We start from the raw sequence: 19451 nt of genomic DNA on the forward strand, positions 1-19451 counted from the left end.
ATTGAATTCTCACTTTCCTAAGGATCTGTTTTTACTATAAATGAGAATGTTCTACAGACTTCCCCAGTGGCTGAGTGTCTAACCTCACCTTGGAGCAGTGCTGGCTCCTATTCCCTTCCGAAATTTAATGCAGAGAGAGCCAGTTCCCTTTTGCTTGACCTTGCAGGCCCCCCGAGGGTGGTCTGTTTAGAGAAAGCCATACTGGGTTGATTTAGTTAACTACTGTTTTAAAACAAGTTTTTTCTAAACAACTTACCGGACTTATTACATGGCTACTAGGATTTTGAGGACTCTGGTAAGAGTACCTGTGTTGCAAAACTCAACATAAAAATGAGGCAAGACCAGTATCTAGAGAGACAAGTTCCTTCACCTCCTGCAAAATTCTGATAGTATCTTAAGGCTAATCATTGGTCAGGGTGATGTTAACGTATCTTTCCGAAATAAGTGTGGTGACCAGGATGCACAAGTTTTGCTGTTTCTTTTCTAACTGTGATTGGAAATGGTTCACTGCTTCCTCAACTATCATCCCTCTCCTAGTCCTGATCCATGAGCTGCACTAAAAGAATGAGCCAAATAGCAGCTGCCCAAGAAATCTTAGCAGGAAAATCGTCCCCAAATCTGTTGAAGGCAGGAGGTAGAGACCAAAACTTGTGAACCTGGTAAAATGTGTACTCATTTATGTTAATACTGTCATTAAACACTTCATGAACTGTGGCCATTTCTGTTCTGTTTTACTTACACAAGCAAACTGTTATCTGAGGCAAAGGACTCTGCTGGTAAGACACACACAAGCCCTTTGTAAAAATAACTCAGTGAATATGGTCAACCACAGTCTTCACCTGCATTTTTCCACAAAGCTTTCAGATATTTGGGGACTATGTCATTATCAAATATTGGCTTTGGGGTAGATTATACAGGTCTATAAAATCATGTCTACTAAGAGTGGTTATTTATTTGCCCCACTTATTACCATACAGAATCATCAGGAAATGTCCACTCTTTGGGGGGAGTTCATTTTCTTCTCAAGTTGGAAGGCAATATTTTGTCCATGGCTGATTTCAGGGCAAATATTTTTGATAAATTCCTCCAACCCGGTTTGGCAATTCACTGCTTTCTGTCAGACCAAACCAATATCAAGTTGATACCTGGCAAGCCATGCCCAGCTGAAATCTCAAGTGTTTGTGTTTTGCTTTCCAGAATCCTCAGATACAGCAGGAAAAATTTAATCATTCACCTCCATCCAGTAGATGTTTGTAAATGTCTTGCTGTCCATTTTGTCGATAAACAGGCAGCCCTGCAAGTGGTCCATCTCATGCTGGATGATTCGGGCTGCCCATCCGCTTGCCTGCCACACCACCTGCTCCCCTTTGGGGTCCAGCCCTGCAAAGTAAGTTACAGCCTGGGTAAAGATATGCTTAACCGCATCATTTTTAATCTCCTTACCTTTTCCCTGCCTCTGGCTGTTCCTCTTCACCAGAGGCAGCATCAGAAGGGAATGTAGACAGCAGCCCCTATTCTTCCCAGAAAAGATGCCTCAACTCTGCCCATTACCAAGTATTCAGTGTGGTCCTAACGCTGACAATTAGGTTGCTGGACTTACTATGGGGCTGAGATGAGAAATGATCTTCCTAAGGTGCTTCATTTCTGAACATTCTTCCCATTTCTGAAATACTGCTGATTTATTTCAATTTAAAAGTCTTTCAACTTGGTACACTATAAAATAAAGGGATACCATTTACTTTCTGCCCTGGACCAAGGGGCCTACTCAAGAGGAACAATCATCCCAACTCCAGCAACAAATCACATTCCATTCCACAAGGTATCCTGTGGTATGACAAACCAGGAACGGCTTATCACCCCATTCTGTGCAAAGCTGGGTCTCACTTCTTCCATTCCACCACGACGGATGCAACTGGGTAAAAAGTGTATGTGTAAGAGACAGCGAGCTAGAGGGCACAGAGCAGAGGACCTGGAGTAAGGTAACATCGGAACTAGGCCACGTTCCCACTCCAAACCACGCCCCCGACGAGCTGGCTCTGCTGTCACACTAACCGCCATCCCCATCGGTCAGTCTTGAATCATGTCCACTGCGGCTGGGCCTGCACTTCACAAGCCTGCACTTTTACTGGAGCTTTGCGAAAACTGGTTCATGGAATCCGAGGTCGCCGCCTCCACGAGCGGGGGAAAAAGACTCGCGTTAACCCAACCGCCCTAAAGCCACCGCCCCGCCCCCCGCACCTGAGATCTGCACGGCCTGGAAGCGGGGCACGCAGGCCAGGAAGCCGGCGACGCTCTCGCAGCCCTCAGGGAAGGTGACCAGGCGGCTGTCCAGCACCCGTAGGCTGGGGTTCACGAACACGCGCAGGGGGAAGGGCTCCATCTGGCGGGCCTCGCGCAGGCCCGGCGCGCAGGCGCGGAAGAGCGCCTCAGGAAATTCTAAAGCCAGCACCTGCAGGGGCACCCCAAGCTGCGGAGCGCTCAGGCCCACGCAGCGCCGGCGCCGCATCACCTGCACCAGCCTCTGCACCAGCCGCTGCAGTTCGGGCCCCGCCAAGCTGCGCCGGCTCCACCGGGGCGGCGACGGCCCGCAGCGCCGGGTCCCCAACCTGGCACACGCGCGGGTACGGCGGCTCGGGCGCGCCCCGCACCAGACGCCGCACGTAGCGCCAGTAGGACCGCCGGCGCGCCGGGCCCTCGAGGCCGTCCCCCGCGGGCGCGGAACTGCAGGCCCGGGCTCCGCCGCCCGCCGCTTCCCCTCCCCACGCTGGGGCCGGCCCCAAGCAGTGACGCGCCCGCGCCAACAGCTTGCCCAGCAGCATCCCGGCTCCCATCCGGCCCCCGGTGCGCCAAGCAGAGCCGCCCGGCGCCCGCCTTCGCCCTTCCCGGCCGCCGTAGGCGAGCGCTCCCGGAAGCGGAGTTCCTGCGCGCCTTCCGGGAGCGCCGGCGCGGTCCCCCGAGCGCAGCCCGTCTCCGTGACGTCAGCAGCTTTATTATTGAATTCCGTTTTTTACTGTGTAATCAACCATTTGCGTGACACAGAGGTTCCCCCTTTCGTTTGCTGTCACGAATGCCTTCGCAGGCTGCCCCCTGGGGCTGCCCTGCGTTCTCGGAGGCCGGCCTCACCTCCCTGGGGACGCGGCAGGAAGCCTGGGCGCGGGTTAGGTATCTGCACCAGGCACCTCAGCCTGCGGCTCGCTGGCTGAGTCGGCCTGGTCCTGCGCATCCTCTGGGCGAGCTGCAGCGACGGGCTCCAAGCTTGACTCTTCGGCGGCGGGTGCTGGAGCTGCAAGCTCCGGCACCAGCTCCTTTTCATCTAGACAGAGGACCAGCTCTCTCTTCGGCAGGAGGAAGGCAAGAGGCTCCTGGACGAGGCCTATGTTCACATGCCCAAGGTTTCCGTACTTGGAGAGCTGAGTGGGTGGAATGCCTGACCCAGAAGGTAGAGAAAGAGAAACAAAAAACGCTTAATAAATTTAAATATTGATGTGTCACAGGGGAAAAAAACTTAGAGGACGTGGCAGGCACAATTTGCACATTTCTATACAGTAAAAGCCATCTTTGTGATAAGGGACAGGAAACCATACTATAAAGCGAGACTCTGAAGGTAATCTGGAACAGCACAGTGGAGGGTGGATCGAGTTAAGAGCCAAGAGAACCTCAGAAGGCACTGTCTTCCTTGTGCCAGGCCCAAGGAGAAAGCTGGGGGGAAAGTGGCCAACAGGCACTCTGCTGGTGTGGCCACTGGCCGACTGCCCTAAGGGAAGCTCTGCCTCCCCCAGCCCCCACTCCTGGCACAGAGAGAGTGGGCACAGGGAAGTGAAGACAAATTGGGAAAAATCTTCTTAAAATACCTTCTCTGGACATTTCATATAATTAGTCATACAATATGTGGTTCTCCTGTGACTAGCTTCTTCCACTTAGCCAGATATACACATACTGTGTTATTTCATTTATATGAAATGTCCAGAAAAGGCAAATCTATTATAACAGAAAGCAGATGAGTGGTTGCCAGGGGCTAAGAGTGGGATTGGGGAATGACTACATTGAGCGGGAGAGTTCTTTTTGGGGTGATGGAAATGTTCTAAAATTGGACAGTGGTGATGGTTGTACATCTCTGTATATTTACTAAAAAACATTGAATTTTACAAATGGATGAATTATTTAATATAGGAATTATATCAATAAAGTAGTTTTAAAGGTCTTTTCCCTCCTTTCGCTTACCTAAGGTCTGTGCTATCTGAGCTGGTGGAAAAAGGACTTGGAGACAGCGATTTAAATAAGGAACAAGGTCTTCCAGGAAGACAGTGCAGAACTGGACAAAGAGCTCTTGCTCCCCACTGCTGAAAGCAGCCTCTTCTGCGCGATGGAAGGCCAGGATTGTTTTGGTTACCTAGGAGACAAGGGCACCATCAGTCACTAGAGTAGTCTGTCACCATCTGCAGTACCTGAAACTAAGCACAGATGTGCAGCCCTCAAGTTTTCATAAAGAAAGTCATTCCAAACAGTACGTTATGTTACTTTCTTGTTTAAATTCAGAATTGTGGTCACTCTCCACAGTTATGTCACTTCATTGATGTATTTCTGACCCAAACCCAACTTGTTTTATTACTGGCACACTTTCCACTTCCAGTGGAAGAGCATCAAGAGGTTCTTGATTCCTACAGAAGATGGACCAGAACTATACTGGATCCAGGAAAACAAAGCAAAACTTTTTTTTTTTTTACTGAGTAAGGGCTTTGAGATTCTAGGAAGTTAGACCACTAAAAATTATAAAAGAACACAGAGCTAGAAAAGAAGTTCTACATACAAATAACAGAGCAACCTAGCTGATGTTCCTGGTTTAAGTCCTAGCTGTGCCACTTGCTGGTTTTGTGACTTCCAAGTGATTAAACACTTCATGCCCTCTGTTCCTCAGTTTCTTTATCTATAGAGTAGGGCCTGCAACGGGACCTACCTCTTAGGGTTGTGAGGATCAGGTCTTAATAGGTATAATATATGATAAACACTACTTGGCATGGAGTAAGTTCTATATAAATATTAGCAGATTACTATTACCTGAATTTCACTGACTACAAAGTTTCAATGCTCGTTCTTTCTTCCTCTTACAGGACATTAACAATTTTTTTTTTTAGTAACACAGGTGGGAAAGTTTATTAAAGCAAAAAGTACACTTTTGAGATATGAGAGCAGGCAAGCTCAAGAGTGCGAGAGTTGGACCCAGAAAGATTTGATGTAACCATGTCACAACTGCCACCTGGCTGACAGTAGTTATAAGATGCCATAAGTTGGAAGAAACATCCCTTTACCTAAAGATTCAAATATATAAGAAATGTGCAGGATATCATTAGTTGTAGTATTTTTGTATTATGTAGAATTCTAAGATGGTTCTTATGAATCCCACTTCCTGGTATCCACTCCTTTGTGTAATCCTTTCCCCTTGATGGCAGGCAGAATGTGTGGCTTGTTTTGAACCAAAAGAATATGGCAAAGGTGAAGGATTTTGCAGATGTTATTAAAGCCCCTCATCAGATGACTTTGAATGGATCAAGGGATATCCTGGGTGGGCCCGACCTAATCAAATAACCCTTTTAAAAAAGGGTTGAGGATTTCCCTAAAAGAAGAGACTCAACACAGGAGAGCTGCTCTCTGTCGGCCTTGAAGAATCAGAAAGTCACACTATGTATGGAGTGAGATGGCTTCTAGGACCTGAGGGCTTTAAACCTACAACTGCAAAGAAGAGAAATCTGCCAACATGAATGAGCTTGAAGGGGGACCCCAAGCTTCAGATGAGACTGCAGCCTGGCCAACACTTTGCCTGTTATCTTGTGAGATCTGGAGCAGAGGACCCAGGACTCCCAATCCAAAGAAACTGGAACACGATAAATGTGTGTTGTTTTAGGCTGCTACGTTTGTAGGAGTGTTATGCAGCTGTAGAAAACTAACACATTACTGAATCATTATTACAGGTGAGGCACTTCATGAATTGTTCTAGGTCCCATGATGGGGGACTAACCAGAGCTTTTTAATCAGAAAAAGTCTCTAAAACCCCCTAAGCCTAAGTCTGCAAATACCTATCACATAGACTGGTTTATTTTTTACAAAAGTCTGGCCACCTGTTACCAAAGAAAGCCCCAGTACAGAGCCAACAGGATGCGCTCACCTTGGCAAGGGCGTCCTCCAGGGCCCTAGTCACATCCTGTGCCAGGGCCACAGGGCAGCAGAGGCGCAGATCATTGAAGGCAACCAGAATATTGTTGAGAAAGCAGGCAAGGGGTGGGAAATCTAAGAGCACCATGGGTGGCTGCAGGGTCCCCGGCTGAGTGACTGGCACAGCAGCAGGCAGGTTACTGCTGCCCAGGATAGCTGGAGCTGAGATGAGGGTGTAGGAATTCATTTCATCCTGGAACTTCTCCACTGCTTCCTGAATTGCTTTCTGGAAAGTGCTGATGGCCACCCGCTGGAAAACAGGAGCCAACTGGCCCCGGAAATCAACCCCCACCCGGCTGAAGGACAGCCCAAAGTACATGCACTGACCCAGCAGAGAGTCTAGACGACCACCAATCCCCCGGTGAAGGTCGGTCTCCAGCACCTGCAGGAATTGTGAGACTCTCTGAAGCACCCAGCCATGGAAGATGGCACTCTCATTCATAGTGTGCTCACCCGTGGCAGGGGGCAACAATGGGTCCTCATCTGAGAATATGGCACGGTACTGGGTGATGATATCAAACAGATGGACACGGCAGGCCTCAATGGTTTTTGTGATGTGGAAATAGGGATCATCATTAGGGATGGCAGTAAGGATGGAACGCAGCCAAGCATCTCGGGCCTGAAGAAACTTCACCCTCAACTCAGCCTCAGTGAAGACATCCATGCACCGCAGGAAGCTAATGACACGGAGGCAGGCAGGGAGCTGGATGTTGGTTCTTAGTTGCTGGATCAGCTGGCTCAGCATCAGCTGCATGGACTGGCGCACTTCGTTCACAATGCCCTGACAATATAGGGGGTCAGTCACACCACATTGGGAAAGACACTGCTGGGAACCCATTCCACTACCCCTGAATATTGCAGATCAACATTCCCACTGCTTTCCTGTTATATGAAGATCTCCTAAAGTTGATGTGTACAGGTTTACCAACAAAGATCTCATTCACTGTGGCCTACAGGCCCTGTTTAATTCTCCTCCCTCAGCCACTTCCTAATTCTGTCTCCTTGCTCACTGCAATCCAGTCCCACTGGCTATCTTTGTTTTTCTTTCTTTCTTTTTTTTTCTGTCTTTGTATTTCTTAAACACTCCCAAGTTGTTTCCTCCTCAGTCTGCTATACCTGTTCTTTCCACTTTCTGATTTGCTCTTTCCCTACATCTTCATGTGGCTGGTTCCTTCTCATCATCTGGCTCTTACCTTAAATATTCTCTCTCCAGCAGAGCCTTTCCTCACCACTCTACCTAGGGTACCTCACCCTAGTCTCATTCTACCCATTCCCTAGTTTATTTTCTTCAGACAGTTACCGTTATCTGAAAGGATCATATTATTTATTTACCAACTATCAGCTTACATTCATGAAAGCTAGGGCCTTCTCTGCTTTGTCTCATTCTGTCCCCAGCACCGAGATCAGTGTCTGGCACATGATTAATATTTATCACTTGATGAATGAATGAATGTATGTATGTATGTATGTATGTATGTTTCATGTTCGAGCCTGCCTGCCTGGCAGAAACCAATATGAAACATGCAAAATTTCCCTAAGGTTTCTGCCCAAATGTTCAGTGAGGACCACAGAATTATTGATTACAAGAACATCAGTTTGAGTCCTTTTGGGGCAGTCTGGCTACCTGGATGACAGGGATGGAGGAGTATTTCCTTTCCAGTCGTCGTACATAGGCTGCAAGCTCCAGGGCCTCTTCATAATAGCTGTTCCGGACACAGGTGTCCATTAGCTGAGGAATCTCCAGGATTTCCAGAATTTCTGTGTGCCGGTTTAGAGTCAGGGTGTTCATCCGGCGGTTGGAGCTGATCTCTTCAGCCTCTTTCACAAAGTTTCTAGTAACAAACAGAAGAATACTGGTTGCTCACTGTTCTACATCCAAAACTTAGCTACAATTACCAAGCATTTACTATGAACTGGATACCGAGCTGGATGGTTTATGACTTAATCTTCTCTCTAAACCTGTGTGGTAAGTATTGTTATTCCTGAGGCAACTTTAATCCCAGAGAGACTAAGCAACTTGTCCAATATCACACAACTAATAAATGATAAAACTATGTAAGCCCAGATCTGCCACTTAACTAGAGGTGGCAAGGTACTTAGGCTTTCTGAACTCTTTCCTCATTGGTAAAATAGTAGGATCCACCTCATAAGGATGTGAGGATTAAATGAGATGACATGTATAAAGCATTTAACACAGAACCTGACACAGTAAATGTTAATAATAGCTGTTCTTTTTGTGAACACTAACCAGCTTAGAAGCTACAACCTTACCCTCAAGTTCCCTCAGCCTCTTAATCTTTTCTTAGGGTGTTGTTCCACTTTAACTCCACAGTCTTCACTTCTCCCTAATTGCAGAGACCTACTTTATGAAGTCCCCTATCTATTCTGGAGGGCAGAAAGGACAGAAGCTATTGTCAAATATCCAAAGACTCAAAACTTAATCTTTTATTGTGAAAGGCTGAAAGGCAGAATTAAGGATAATAGACTGAGGATCTAGAGAGGCAGAATATGGATTTAAAAGGAGAGATTTTTTGATAATTTTTACTGCCTCCAAATGGAAGGATTTCGTTGTCAGCCTTCTCTCAAAGTTTTGGACGGTCTGCCTGTGTAGATTATAGCTGACAACTGCAGAGTGTGGCTATGTCAGACCCAGTGTTAACTGCTTTGCATGGATTCTCTAGTGCTCACAACAGTCCTGTGAGGGAGGGACGTGCTGCTGGTTTCCAATTCTGACTGGGAACTTACTAGCTTCCAAGTGCCCCTAGACAGACAATCCCTAAGCTCTGTCTCAACTTTCTCATACATAAAATGGGAATAACAGTACCTACCTCGAAAGCTGTTGTGAAGCTTAAATGGATTTTTAAAATGCTCAGAGGAGAGCCTGACCGATGCATGGTAAGTGCTATGTAAGTGTTAGCTATTTCTTTCATCATAAATATCAGCTATTACAGTTGCTAAAAGCCCCTTTAGTGCCGAGCCCGCCGCACCTGCAGCTCTGCTGGAAGCTGGGCAAGCGATCGAGCAGGCGGCCGAGCGACGCCTCCACGTCGCCAAAGAGGCGGTGGATGCGCTCGGTGCACTCGGCGCCTCGGATGAAGGTCTTGTAGTTGGCAAAGGCCAAGTCGCGCGTCTGCTGCAGCAGCTGCGCTCGCTCTTCCGCCAAGCGCTCCGGCTCGCGCCTCAGCCGCTCCAGCCCGGAGCCGCTCAACTCCCGGAGGTAGCGGCCCACGTCGGGCCGCTCCCGCCACTGGGCCTCGGGGAAGCGGTCTCGGAACAGCGATGCCAGGAGCCCTTCATCCTCCACTTCCCCGAGAGCCGCTGCCGTGGCCGTGGCCGTGGCAGAGGCCGTAGTCGCCGCCATCTTCCGGCAGCAGCGTCACTTCCCCTCCGGCCCAGCGAGGGCGCTGGCTCGGAATCTAGGACCGGAAGCAGCCGGGGTTTCGTATCGGGCCGGTTTTCTTTCCCGACGGTCCTCCAGGCTACGGGGCGCCGGCGTGGGGAACAAATTGAAGGCGGCTAGAGAGGCAGGCTTTGGGGTTGCCAGGGAGCGGCCGGCGGCTGACTTCCGTTTCCGGCCTCTGAGGCACGCGGATTCGGTGGTGTAACCCAGCGGGAAAATGCGGCCTTTGACTGAAGAAGAGACCCGCGTAATGTTTGAGAAGATAGCGAAATAGTAAGACCACGCGGAGGGGAAGAGGAAATGTGTGTGTGGCGGGAAGGGCGTGGGTAGAGTGGGGGCGCGGGGTCGGGAGGAGTCTGTTGGGGCGCTGTCTCCAGTCCTCCTTTTGCTTTCAGCATCGGGGAGAACCTTCAGCTGCTGGTCGACAGGCCCGACGGCACCTACTGTTTCAGGCTGCACAACGACCGGGTGTACTACGTGAGGTGAGGCGGTACCGGGTGGACAGCAACGGACCCGGGTGGAGGACTGGGTCCCACCAGCTTCCCTCATCTGACACCTTCTTCTTTCTTACCCCTTCAGTGAAAAGATCCTGAAGTTGGCCGCCAACATCTCTGGGGACAAGCTGGTGTCTCTGGGGACCTGTTTCGGAAAATTCACTAAGACTCACAAGTTCCGGTTGCACATCACAGCTCTGGATTACCTTGCACCATATGCCAAGGTTTGTAGGGTGTTATTCAGCCGGCCACTGGGGATGAAGGAAGTCAAAGATGAGGGCCACGTCAGAAAGCAGATAATTGGGCAGCTTCTCTGCCACGGAGTCAGTGCCAGCGCATGGAGAAGTTTGCAGGACCTGCTACTTGGGCGTGGTTGGGGTTCTGGCATGGGAATGCTGTGTGGTCGCATAGTCGTAGTTACGCCCAGCAGAATAGAAAAGCCTATGCAGACCTCGCTCAAGAAAAGCAGATTGGTGGCTTTGGTGAGAGCATAGTGGGATCCAGAAAAAGAGCTTTTAAACTATCCATGAGAGAGACTGTAGAGTTGAAGAAAGAGCCTCCTGGCAGTTCTGTCTAGGGAGTGAACAATTTGAGATAACCATCCATTTTTCTCTTTTCCTTAAAATGTGTTCAAGAAATTAATCACATATCCAGCAGCTGGCTTATTTGCAGGGATACAACAATTAGCATTTTAATGTCTTTTGGATTTAATTCTGTTTTTTTATAGTATAAAGTGTGGATAAAGCCTGGAGCAGAGCAGTCCTTCCTGTATGGGAACCATGTGTTGAAATCTGGACTGGGTCGAATCACTGAAAATACTTGTCAGTACCAGGGAGTGGTGGTGTACTCCATGGCAGACGTCCCTTTGGTGAGTAGAGATGGTAGCTGTTATAAAAATCAAGTATCTTTTTAATCAAGAAGGATGTATTTTCAGTCTGTGCACTTCAGAGACTAAATTCTCAGCACCTTTCAAATTTCTTAAAGAACTGTATTTTTTCATCTTCATTATTTCTACCCCTCAATGCGTGCCTATTGAATGACTTGAGTGAATCAGTGTCTCTTCTTTTGAATCCCAGGGTTTTGGGGTGGCAGCAAAGTCTACACAAGACTGCAGGAAAGTAGACCCCATGGCGATTGTGGTATTTCATCAAGCAGACATTGGGGAATATGTGCGGCATGAAGAGACTTTGACTTAAAACGAAATCATCGCGAGGACTTAATGGCTGTGTGGAAGGGCCTAGCTTTGTTTCCTGTGTCTGTGTAGGCTCCATCATCATGTTGAATTTTGTCAACACTGTGACTTCTTCAGGGACTTCTTAGTTTAATATTCTCTCTATTACGGACGGATGCAGGTTGGATTCTTATGCGGAAATAGCTCAAAAACGGTGTTTCAGATCTTTGTGTTCGTGACTAAATAGAATACTGTGTTTTATATTTGAATCAGAGGGCTTCTTGAGTAACAGGTTCTGAGTCATTGGAACTGAGGACAAGAATAGCTAGCGTATTGTTATCTGTGATAACACTGTTTTCCAGACTCATGATAAGAACACAATAGATTTTTTCATTATTTATTAATACCATGAAAGTCAGATATTGCCATATTAGAATGGTAGGTCACGTATGGGATTTTACAAATGAAATTTGGATAAAATAATAGAAGTTTGTTCTGCTAATTTTCTATGTAGTAGGTTCTGTGTGGTATGGAAGAAACCTTGGATTCAAACCCCAATTCTGACACCTACCAGCTGTATGGCTTTAGAGGCATCATTGAACTTTTATAAGCTTATTTTCTTCTTCTGCTTCAAAAACAGTTTTAACCATCTACCTAAGAATGGTTTTTAGAATTAGAAGTCATGTTTGTAAAGCACTTAGTACAGTGCCTGGCAAATGTTAGGTGTTAAATAAATGGTAAGAATTACTTTTATATCGCATATACTGGCTATTTCTATTACTAAGGATAGGATCTCATGAGTATGGTTTGATTATATATCTTGGTTCTTGTTCTCCTTTTTCTAAGATGGTATGATCCCAGGCTAATGTTATTTTCATCACCTTGATTTCTTAAAACGTGATTTCCCTTACAAACCTTTACTTACTTGACTGGACTAGACAGAAAGCACTAATCAGAGACACCAAAATAATTCAACTCCTCCAACCTTGCCCATGCCTGCCAAAATTATTTTCGGAATTATTAAAATGTTTTCAAAAATGAAAAAAATTCCACTAAGTTTTTTAAAACTGCCTGTACTATGAAACATTTCTTTTAAAGTACTGCTTTTTTTCCTGCTTATTTTAAATTCCAAAGGTGACATCTCTAAAAATAAAAATTTCAACTACAAAAAAGCAGTCTACCAATTCCTGTTTTTGTATGCAACATATAAAACTGAGATTGATATGTTTTGTCCCATTTTTTTCAACTCCTCCCTCCGAAGGTTCTGTGTTAACCCTCTAGATAAACTTAGTAAAGGTTAAGGGATTGCTGTATGTTGAACAGTATTTTGATGATAGCATTTAGTACACACTTTAGTAAGAGCTAATATCAAAACTTGCACATTTATTATTTTATTGCCATTTTGAGGCAATTGGAGAGGAAAGGAGAGCAATAGACTAAGATATTCTAACAAGATAAATGGTTTTTTCCCAATAACTTTACAAAGCTTATTTGACTGAAACTTTGACAAAGCTTCTGCCCCAGAAGAAAAGAGCTAGGGTGCTGTGGTCATTTTGGCTTAGCATCTTAGCTTTTTTGTGTCTGTAGTCTTTGGGATATTGAAGAGACGCTTCAAGAAATACAGCTGCAGGATTCCAGAAAGAACAATAACAAGGCTCTGAGCTGTCGACCACCAGTTCACATAGTTATAGTTTGATTGGAGAAGGAAAAAGTCAGCCATTTTCCTCATGCGGGCAAAGTTGTAGTATCGCCACATGTGAAAGATATTGTTCTGCACCTTCCGTGTACTCTCCTGTGGGACAGAAAATGAAATGAAAAGAGGGTCCTCCCTACCGCCCATCTAGTCTCACCTGGGTGCTCACAAGCACTAATCTATGTGGAAGTTGAGTAACTTACTCATAATTTTATGATAATGTAGTAAGTTGGTTATTGTAGTTAGTAAAGCTGGTTTTGCTGTATATGAAGAAAAGGTCTGGACTTTAGTTTAAAAAGACATAATTTTATAATGAAAAATCTCAGTGCTGAAACTACAAAACTCTTTCAGAGTATCTTTAGATTTAGGCATGTACTCCATACGTCATTGTGTTCTGGTGATATCTTCTGTTCTTTGTATATGGTAGAAGACGAGGGCCTGCAAACTTCTTATTAAAGAACCAGATAGTAAATATTTTAGGCTTTGCAGGCAATACAGTCTCTGTTGCAACTACTGAACTCTGCTATTGTTAGCAAAAAAGCAGCCATATGTAATTGTCAATTGAGCATAGCTGTGTTTCAGTGAAACTTCATTTACAGAAATAGGCAGTGGGCTTTTGTGCATTGAAAAATACTATCAGGAAAGTGAAAAGACATCCCACAGAATGGAGAAAATGTCTGCAAATCACTTATCTGATAAGGGACCTATATCCAGAATATATAAAAAACTTACAACTCAACAATAAAAAGACCACCCAATTTTAAAACAGATAAAGGATTTGAATAGACAGTTCTCCAAAGAAGATACACAAATAGCCAAAAAACATGAAAAGATGCTCAATGTCCTTAGCCATTAGGGAGACAGAACTCAAAACCACAAGATATAACACCACACCCACTAGGTTGGCTATAGTAAAAGAGACAGTGGCATATTGGCAAGTATGTGGAGAAATTGAAACCATCAGATACTGCTGATGGGAGTGTAAAATGGTTTAGCCACTGGAAAACAGCAGTTACTCACAAAGTTAAACAGAGTTACCATATGACCCACCAGATTATACCACTTCTTGGTATACAGAAATGAAAACATGTTCACACAAAAACTTCAAATGTTCATAGCCGCATTATTCTTAATAACCAAAAAGTGGACAACCCAAATGTCTATCAGCTGTTGAGTGGATAAGCAAAATGTGGTAGAGTCATACAAGAGAATATTAGCCATCCATAAAAGGGAATGAAGTACTAATACATGGTACAATGTGGATCAACCTTGAGAACACGCTAAGTGAGAGGAGCCAGAAACAAAGGTCATGTTGTATGATTCCACTCATACAATGTACAGAATAGGCAAATTTATAGAAACACAGTTGATTAGTGAATGATTGCCCAGGACTGGGAGGGGAGCATGGGGAAAGACGAGTGACTAATGGGTATGGAGTTCTTTTTGGGGTGATGAAACTGTTGTGGAATTAGATGCGATAGTAGCAGGACCTTGGGAATATACTAAAGCCCACAGAATTATATATTTTAAAATGGTGAATTCTATCTTAATTAAAAAGACAAACAGGCAGTGGGGCAGATTTGGTCTGTGTGCCAGTTTGCCAACTCCTGGTATAAAACCAGTGAGTAATTTCAAGAGCTCCAAGTCCTAAAAATTAAAGGTTTCAGATCCCTGTGCCTCTTTGGTTTTTCCCCACATGAGCTCTCACTCAGATGATATTACTTATTTCCAAGGATGTTTCCACAATGTTTCTCCCTCAAAATAGTTACCTCAATTGCATCCAGAGTATCATTCAGTTGTTTTCTTTCATTCTTCTGTTTGTGGTCCATCTCAGGTCCCTCATAGAAGACTCCAAAATTGAGGTACACTTGCACAGAACCAAAGTGATTTTGCTGATTTTTTAGACAAAGCTGATAAAAACCTGTAGGAATCCCTAGATCATTACCAAATCTTGGTCTCCACCCTTTGTTGATCTACCACCCCCTAGATTTCCCTGGAGATACATGTTTACCAGTGTTAAAGGTGCTACTGTAGTTCCTTCTTTTTACTTAGGAAGTAGAAAGATCCAATTTTTGATGTGGAAGACCTTACGTGATCTTCCATGAAACTTATTTTACTAAGTACCAGTTACAATATTGTGTTTTGCCAAATACTAGTAACTTAGTTCTCTAAATTAGTAAATTTGTAAGTAAATTATAAGTTAGTTCTATACTAGATTGAAAACAATGTTTTCTCCATCTTTTTCAATTTATGTTTCTCACATCTCTTATTGAGATTCTTCTGCGTAACAAAATGAATTGAAATTAAGAGCATGGTGTTTTCCTCCTTCTTGTACACCATTAGAGGTGGGGGATACCATCTTGAACTTGAAACAAAAAAATTGATGTGTTGAATGAAAGAAGCTATCCTGCTGGATGGAGTAACTTCTGCAAGGTGGTTTGTACAGGAATTGATGGTTTAGGGTATGTACTGGTGCTGGTTCTTAACTGGGGTCGGCATCCTTTGTGTGTGTGGGGGGGAGAGGGGAGGAGGGGGATTAGAAAGGCGTGGCAGCGTATTTGATTGTCAAAATGATTGGAAGGCACTACTGGCATGTAGGGGCCAAAGATGCTAAATATCCTAGTGTGCTGAGTATCCTGTGCTACACAATGGAGGATTGTTTTATGCCCCGTCATATACCCGGCTGGTAGAGAGGGCAGTTAAAACTGATCCCATGCCGGGGGTGCCTGGGTGGTTCAGTTGGTTAAGCATCTGCCTTCAGCTTGGGTCATGATCCCGGGGCCCTCGGATCCAGCCCCATGTGGGGCTCCCTGCTCGGTGAGGAGTCTGCTTCTCCCTCTGCCCCTCCCCCACTTGTGAGCTTGCTCACGTGTGTGCGTGTGCTTGCGCTCTTGCTCAATCTCTCGGAAAAAAACAAAAAACCCAAAAACCTGACCCCTGTTGTGCAAGGTGGGGACAGACTGGATCTGGCTGTAGAGATTTTCTGGTGATTGGGGAAGTGCTTCGTTGTGGAATGTGAATATATTCATGGCTATGTGTTTCCTTTTGTTCTGGGTCTGCTGTTTAGTAACTACCTCAAGTCTTCTGATAACTAGAAAGAAATGCTATCCTATAATAAATGTGTTAATTGGAATTCTGTATTATAAATGGGTCTATTTTGGCCACTTTCTCATAACCTGATCAGTTGGAGACAATGAGATAAAATTGAGCTTCTGGACCCTGGAGCTAGTCACCTGGAGACCCTGCCCCGAATCTGCCAGTGGACAGCCTGCTACTTAATGTCCTCTGCTGCCTGCAGTCTCCAGTAAAGATTTGATCTTGGTGTTGAAGGCTAGTTTTTGGTGTTGAAGGCTGTTTAGTCCCCCCTACTGTTCACATCCCTGTGTGAAAAAGCCAGAGCTAAAGGTCTCAGTTACTTGAGTAATTTCAGTACTTCCTCATTATTGACCCAGTTTCAAAGAAATGTATGATTATTACAGTGACTGTGGTGATGAAAACAGACCTGTCTCTTTGGTAGAGAAGTTTATCTGGCCTCGAACATTCTGAGAGGAGTCTATGAGGAAACCCTGTGGGGTATGTGCAGTAGCAGCAACGTGTCGGTCATGTGACATTCCCAGTGTCCGCTGTACCTGCCAAGACACATTAAAGAGGGAGAAAAGCCCCTGCTACATCATCAGAAAGCTAGCTAAGTGCTAAGATTGACATTCCTGATCATCAGCACAGATGTTCTCAATCAGGGATGGTACTTCCCAATTGTCCCTGCCAGTTTGGAATGAGAAAACAGAGGTGTTGGCGGGTGGGTAGGAAGAGACAGCAATGTTGAACATCCTGCCACGTTAGAAACAGTACTGCAGGGCCACCTGGGTGGCACAGCGGTTGAGCGTCTGCCTTCGGCTCAGGGCGTGATCCCGGCGTTGTGGGATCGAGCCCCACATCAGGCTCTTCCGCTATGAGCCTGCTTCTTCCTCTCCCACTCCCCCTGCTTGTGTTCCCTCTCTCGCTGCCTGTCTCTATCTCTGTCGAATAAATAAATAAATAACCTGAAAAGAAAAGAAAAGAAACAGTACTGCAAGACAAAGAATTGCCCAAAATGCCAGTAACACTCCTGTTAAGAAGACCTGTCTCAGAATGTACATCTGGTATGTATCAATTGATAATGTATGTTTTTGGCTGTAGAGTTCTTGATTGAACTTGCTTGGTTTTGACTTCCCTCATGGTGTCCCAGACTTGGGCTTAACTTGCTGCTTGTCAGCAAATAAATAAGGCATTCAGCAGGCACTTTTCCTCAAGCTGGGTCTTGATAAGCCCAGGCTACAGTGAGCTTACTAGTAGCTACTATTCTGTTATAAATTCAGAGATAAGAAAAGGCTCTGATAAGCTAACTTAAATAAGCTTGATTTACAGTGCAATGGAATAAGATCAGTATAGTTTATTACCATGGAAACAAAATTTAGAAAGTTAACAGGTTCCTAAGATAAAGAACGAAGGAAATTAACAGGCTCTGACTTTACTATTGAGTTCACCATCCTCGGGCACTGTGGTGTTAAGACCACAGGATGGATAAGTGTACTTGGACTATAAACAGGCAACTTGAAAACATTTACCTTCCCGAAGAAACAGAGGACTATCTGGCCAAATAGAGAGACCTTGAGCCAGTGATTTCGTAGTTTGCCAGAATTACCCCTTAAAGTGGGAGAGTAAATGTTGATCCCCCAATCCATAAACTGAAGCATCTTCCTTTGAAATCTCAGGGTCTGTTGCCAAAGTTCATGTAGGTTTTCATTCAACTTTGTACCATATCCATAAAACTTGTTTTATTATTTTAAAAAATAGATTTTCTTGCCTCTCATCTCCAAATCTGAGTTACTATATGATTATCTCTCCAGGAAGAGGTAGTCTGTTTGTCTCATGGCTTTGAGCACACCTCCATTGCCCCCAGTTTGAGAAGTCAAGCCATATGTTTTAGTGATTATTCATCCATCAAGAGTTTCCATCTAAATGCAGGTCCACTTCCTTAACAGGGAATCACAGCATGATGAAGACAACCAGAATCTTGTATTCTAATAAAACCTGACCCACTATGCTAAAGGAAACAAACAAAAAAAACAAGTCCCCAGTATGGCCAGAGGGGCCGATGTACTCACCTCGTAACTGAAATAGAAGTATCCAGTCTGGTGGGCAAATTGCCAGAAGCATTCTGTGCCTCCTGGAGGGATCATGATGGCAAAGTCAGATCGATCTGCTCCATGGAAGAGCAGCTGGTCCCCAGAGCCACTAAGGGGTTCTGTCTTCTGGTTCCTAGCAGAAGTTACTAGGTTCAGAACCACCAGTCCAGCCCCAAAGAGCAAAGGGAACATGCTGCTTTCTGGAGACTCCTCTGCAGGTGAACTGCTTGTGAAACCAAGTAGTTTAGACAACTGCTAAGGTAATCATTAACTTACAAGTCACACTTAGGCCAGTTTCAGGGCCACACATGGATATTCATAATAGAACTGGCATGATATCCCCATGCTTGGCTCACAGAAAGAATTTTTGTTTTTACCTCAAAAACTCAGTGGCTTACCAAACCTACATCATGGGTGCTAGATAGAACCTACTCCAGAAGAGGTATTTCTGTCCTGCCTTTTGGTTATCATTTTTCAGTTCTTCTTGGGAATGAACATTGGGTAAGTTTATTTACAACCATTGGAATATACGGACAGAGTTTGCCTGGAGAGATTTGTTTCTCCTATTCATATCAAATTGCTAGATGATACCTATTGCTCCAATAAGATATGTAGGGCAAAACTGTTTCAACAGAATATTTTCTGCTCAGTGCTAGATCTTAGCCAAAAGCACAGCATGGAAGTGTGTGCAAAAATTTTAATGAACAAATAAAGTGAGCAAGAGGCAGTAGTCAAACTCTACCGATAATCCTCATTCTTCTTTCCCCCTGACTGATACATTCTTCTAAAGCTATCCAAAAACCCACTTAAAGACTGTTTATATTGTTCAAACCCTCAATCTTTCCTCTTTTATTTGTGAATTCTTCAGCACTCACAGCGGGGGCAAAGGATCATTGAACACCCACTGACTTCATGGCTGGCATTGAGCTAAGAGATTTACTTGCTTCCTGTTCTCACAACAGCCCTGGGAGGGAGGTACCATCACCTACTGCTTTAGAGATGAGGAAATGGACATTCAGAGATTCCTGTGGCCAGCTCCCTGTCCCTGAAGCACAGCTGGTGCAGCTGGGGCCCTGAGTGGGTCTCACACTCCTACCTATCAGGACAGTGTTTCTGTCAGTCTCTGAGCACTGAAAGTGCCTAAATGTTTTGATTTCAGCCATAATCTTAAAAAAACAAAACAGCATTAGCACCTTCTAACCAGGTATTGCTTCAGAATTCATTGCATTGACTCCGAAGTGGTAATCCCTTAAGTGTCAAAAGCTAATAAGCGAAGAAAAGACTTCATAATTGTATTCAGTTCTAGTGACATCACAGTACT

General features: G+C 45.0%; 4 protein-coding genes and 1 long non-coding RNA gene across 8 annotated transcripts in view; 2 read left to right on the plus strand and 3 right to left on the minus strand.

The window, feature by feature from the left end:
• Positions 1 to 710: 710 nt before the first annotated feature.
• PDF (peptide deformylase, mitochondrial) lies at positions 711 to 2868 on the minus strand. The gene is given in 3 exon segments (XM_002923218.4): positions 711 to 1380; positions 2239 to 2548; positions 2550 to 2868. Coding segments are annotated over 3 exon segments (750 nt in total). The 5' UTR covers positions 2832 to 2868; the 3' UTR covers positions 711 to 1222.
• Positions 1248 to 9606, minus strand: COG8 (component of oligomeric golgi complex 8). Of its 2 annotated transcripts, XM_034638731.1 has the most exons (6): positions 9195 to 9606; positions 7832 to 8039; positions 6161 to 6988; positions 4222 to 4390; positions 3124 to 3427; positions 1248 to 1380 (listed from the first exon to the last, which is right to left on the minus strand). In XM_034638731.1, exons 1-5 carry the CDS (start codon positions 9566 to 9568, stop codon positions 3159 to 3161), a joined length of 1848 nt encoding a protein of 615 aa, XP_034494622.1. In that variant the 5' UTR covers positions 9569 to 9606; the 3' UTR covers positions 1248 to 1380; positions 3124 to 3158. The 2 variants fall into 2 exon arrangements, with proteins under 2 accessions (XP_034494622.1, XP_002923263.4); XM_002923217.4 differs by lacking the exon at positions 1248 to 1380 and having other exon boundaries at positions 2970 to 3427.
• Positions 3303 to 6163, plus strand: LOC117795200. The gene is made up of 3 exons (XR_004619076.1): positions 3303 to 3439; positions 4227 to 4504; positions 5448 to 6163. It is a non-coding gene; the product is annotated as an uncharacterized LOC117795200 (long non-coding RNA).
• A 69-nt stretch (positions 9607 to 9675) lies between the features above and the next one.
• The window catches only part of NIP7 (nucleolar pre-rRNA processing protein NIP7), a 62395-nt gene continuing 52619 nt past the window's right edge, over positions 9676 to 19451 (plus strand). For 2 of the 3 annotated variants that reach the window (XM_034638735.1, XM_034638737.1), the window contains exons 1-4: positions 9676 to 9880; positions 10003 to 10089; positions 10187 to 10325; positions 10829 to 10969. In XM_034638735.1, coding sequence (XP_034494626.1) covers positions 9825 to 9880; positions 10003 to 10089; positions 10187 to 10325; positions 10829 to 10969 — 423 coding nt within the window. In that variant the 5' untranslated portion in view covers positions 9676 to 9824. Of the gene's footprint in view, positions 9881 to 10002; positions 10090 to 10186; positions 10326 to 10828; positions 10970 to 11177; positions 12026 to 19451 lie in introns of those variants that run through there. The other variant, XM_002923202.4, reaches the window with a different exon arrangement.
• On the minus strand, positions 12639 to 18968 carry TMED6 (transmembrane p24 trafficking protein 6). The gene is made up of 4 exons (XM_002923201.4): positions 18110 to 18968; positions 16468 to 16594; positions 14735 to 14886; positions 12639 to 13064 (listed from the first exon to the last, which is right to left on the minus strand). The coding sequence occupies exons 1-4, from the start codon at positions 18320 to 18322 to the stop codon at positions 12831 to 12833; spliced, it is 726 nt and encodes a 241-aa protein (XP_002923247.1). The 5' UTR covers positions 18323 to 18968; the 3' UTR covers positions 12639 to 12830.

Source organism: Ailuropoda melanoleuca, chromosome 12 (genome assembly GCF_002007445.2).
Source record: "Ailuropoda melanoleuca isolate Jingjing chromosome 12, ASM200744v2, whole genome shotgun sequence".
Classification (NCBI taxonomy): Eukaryota; Metazoa; Chordata; class Mammalia; order Carnivora; family Ursidae; genus Ailuropoda; species Ailuropoda melanoleuca.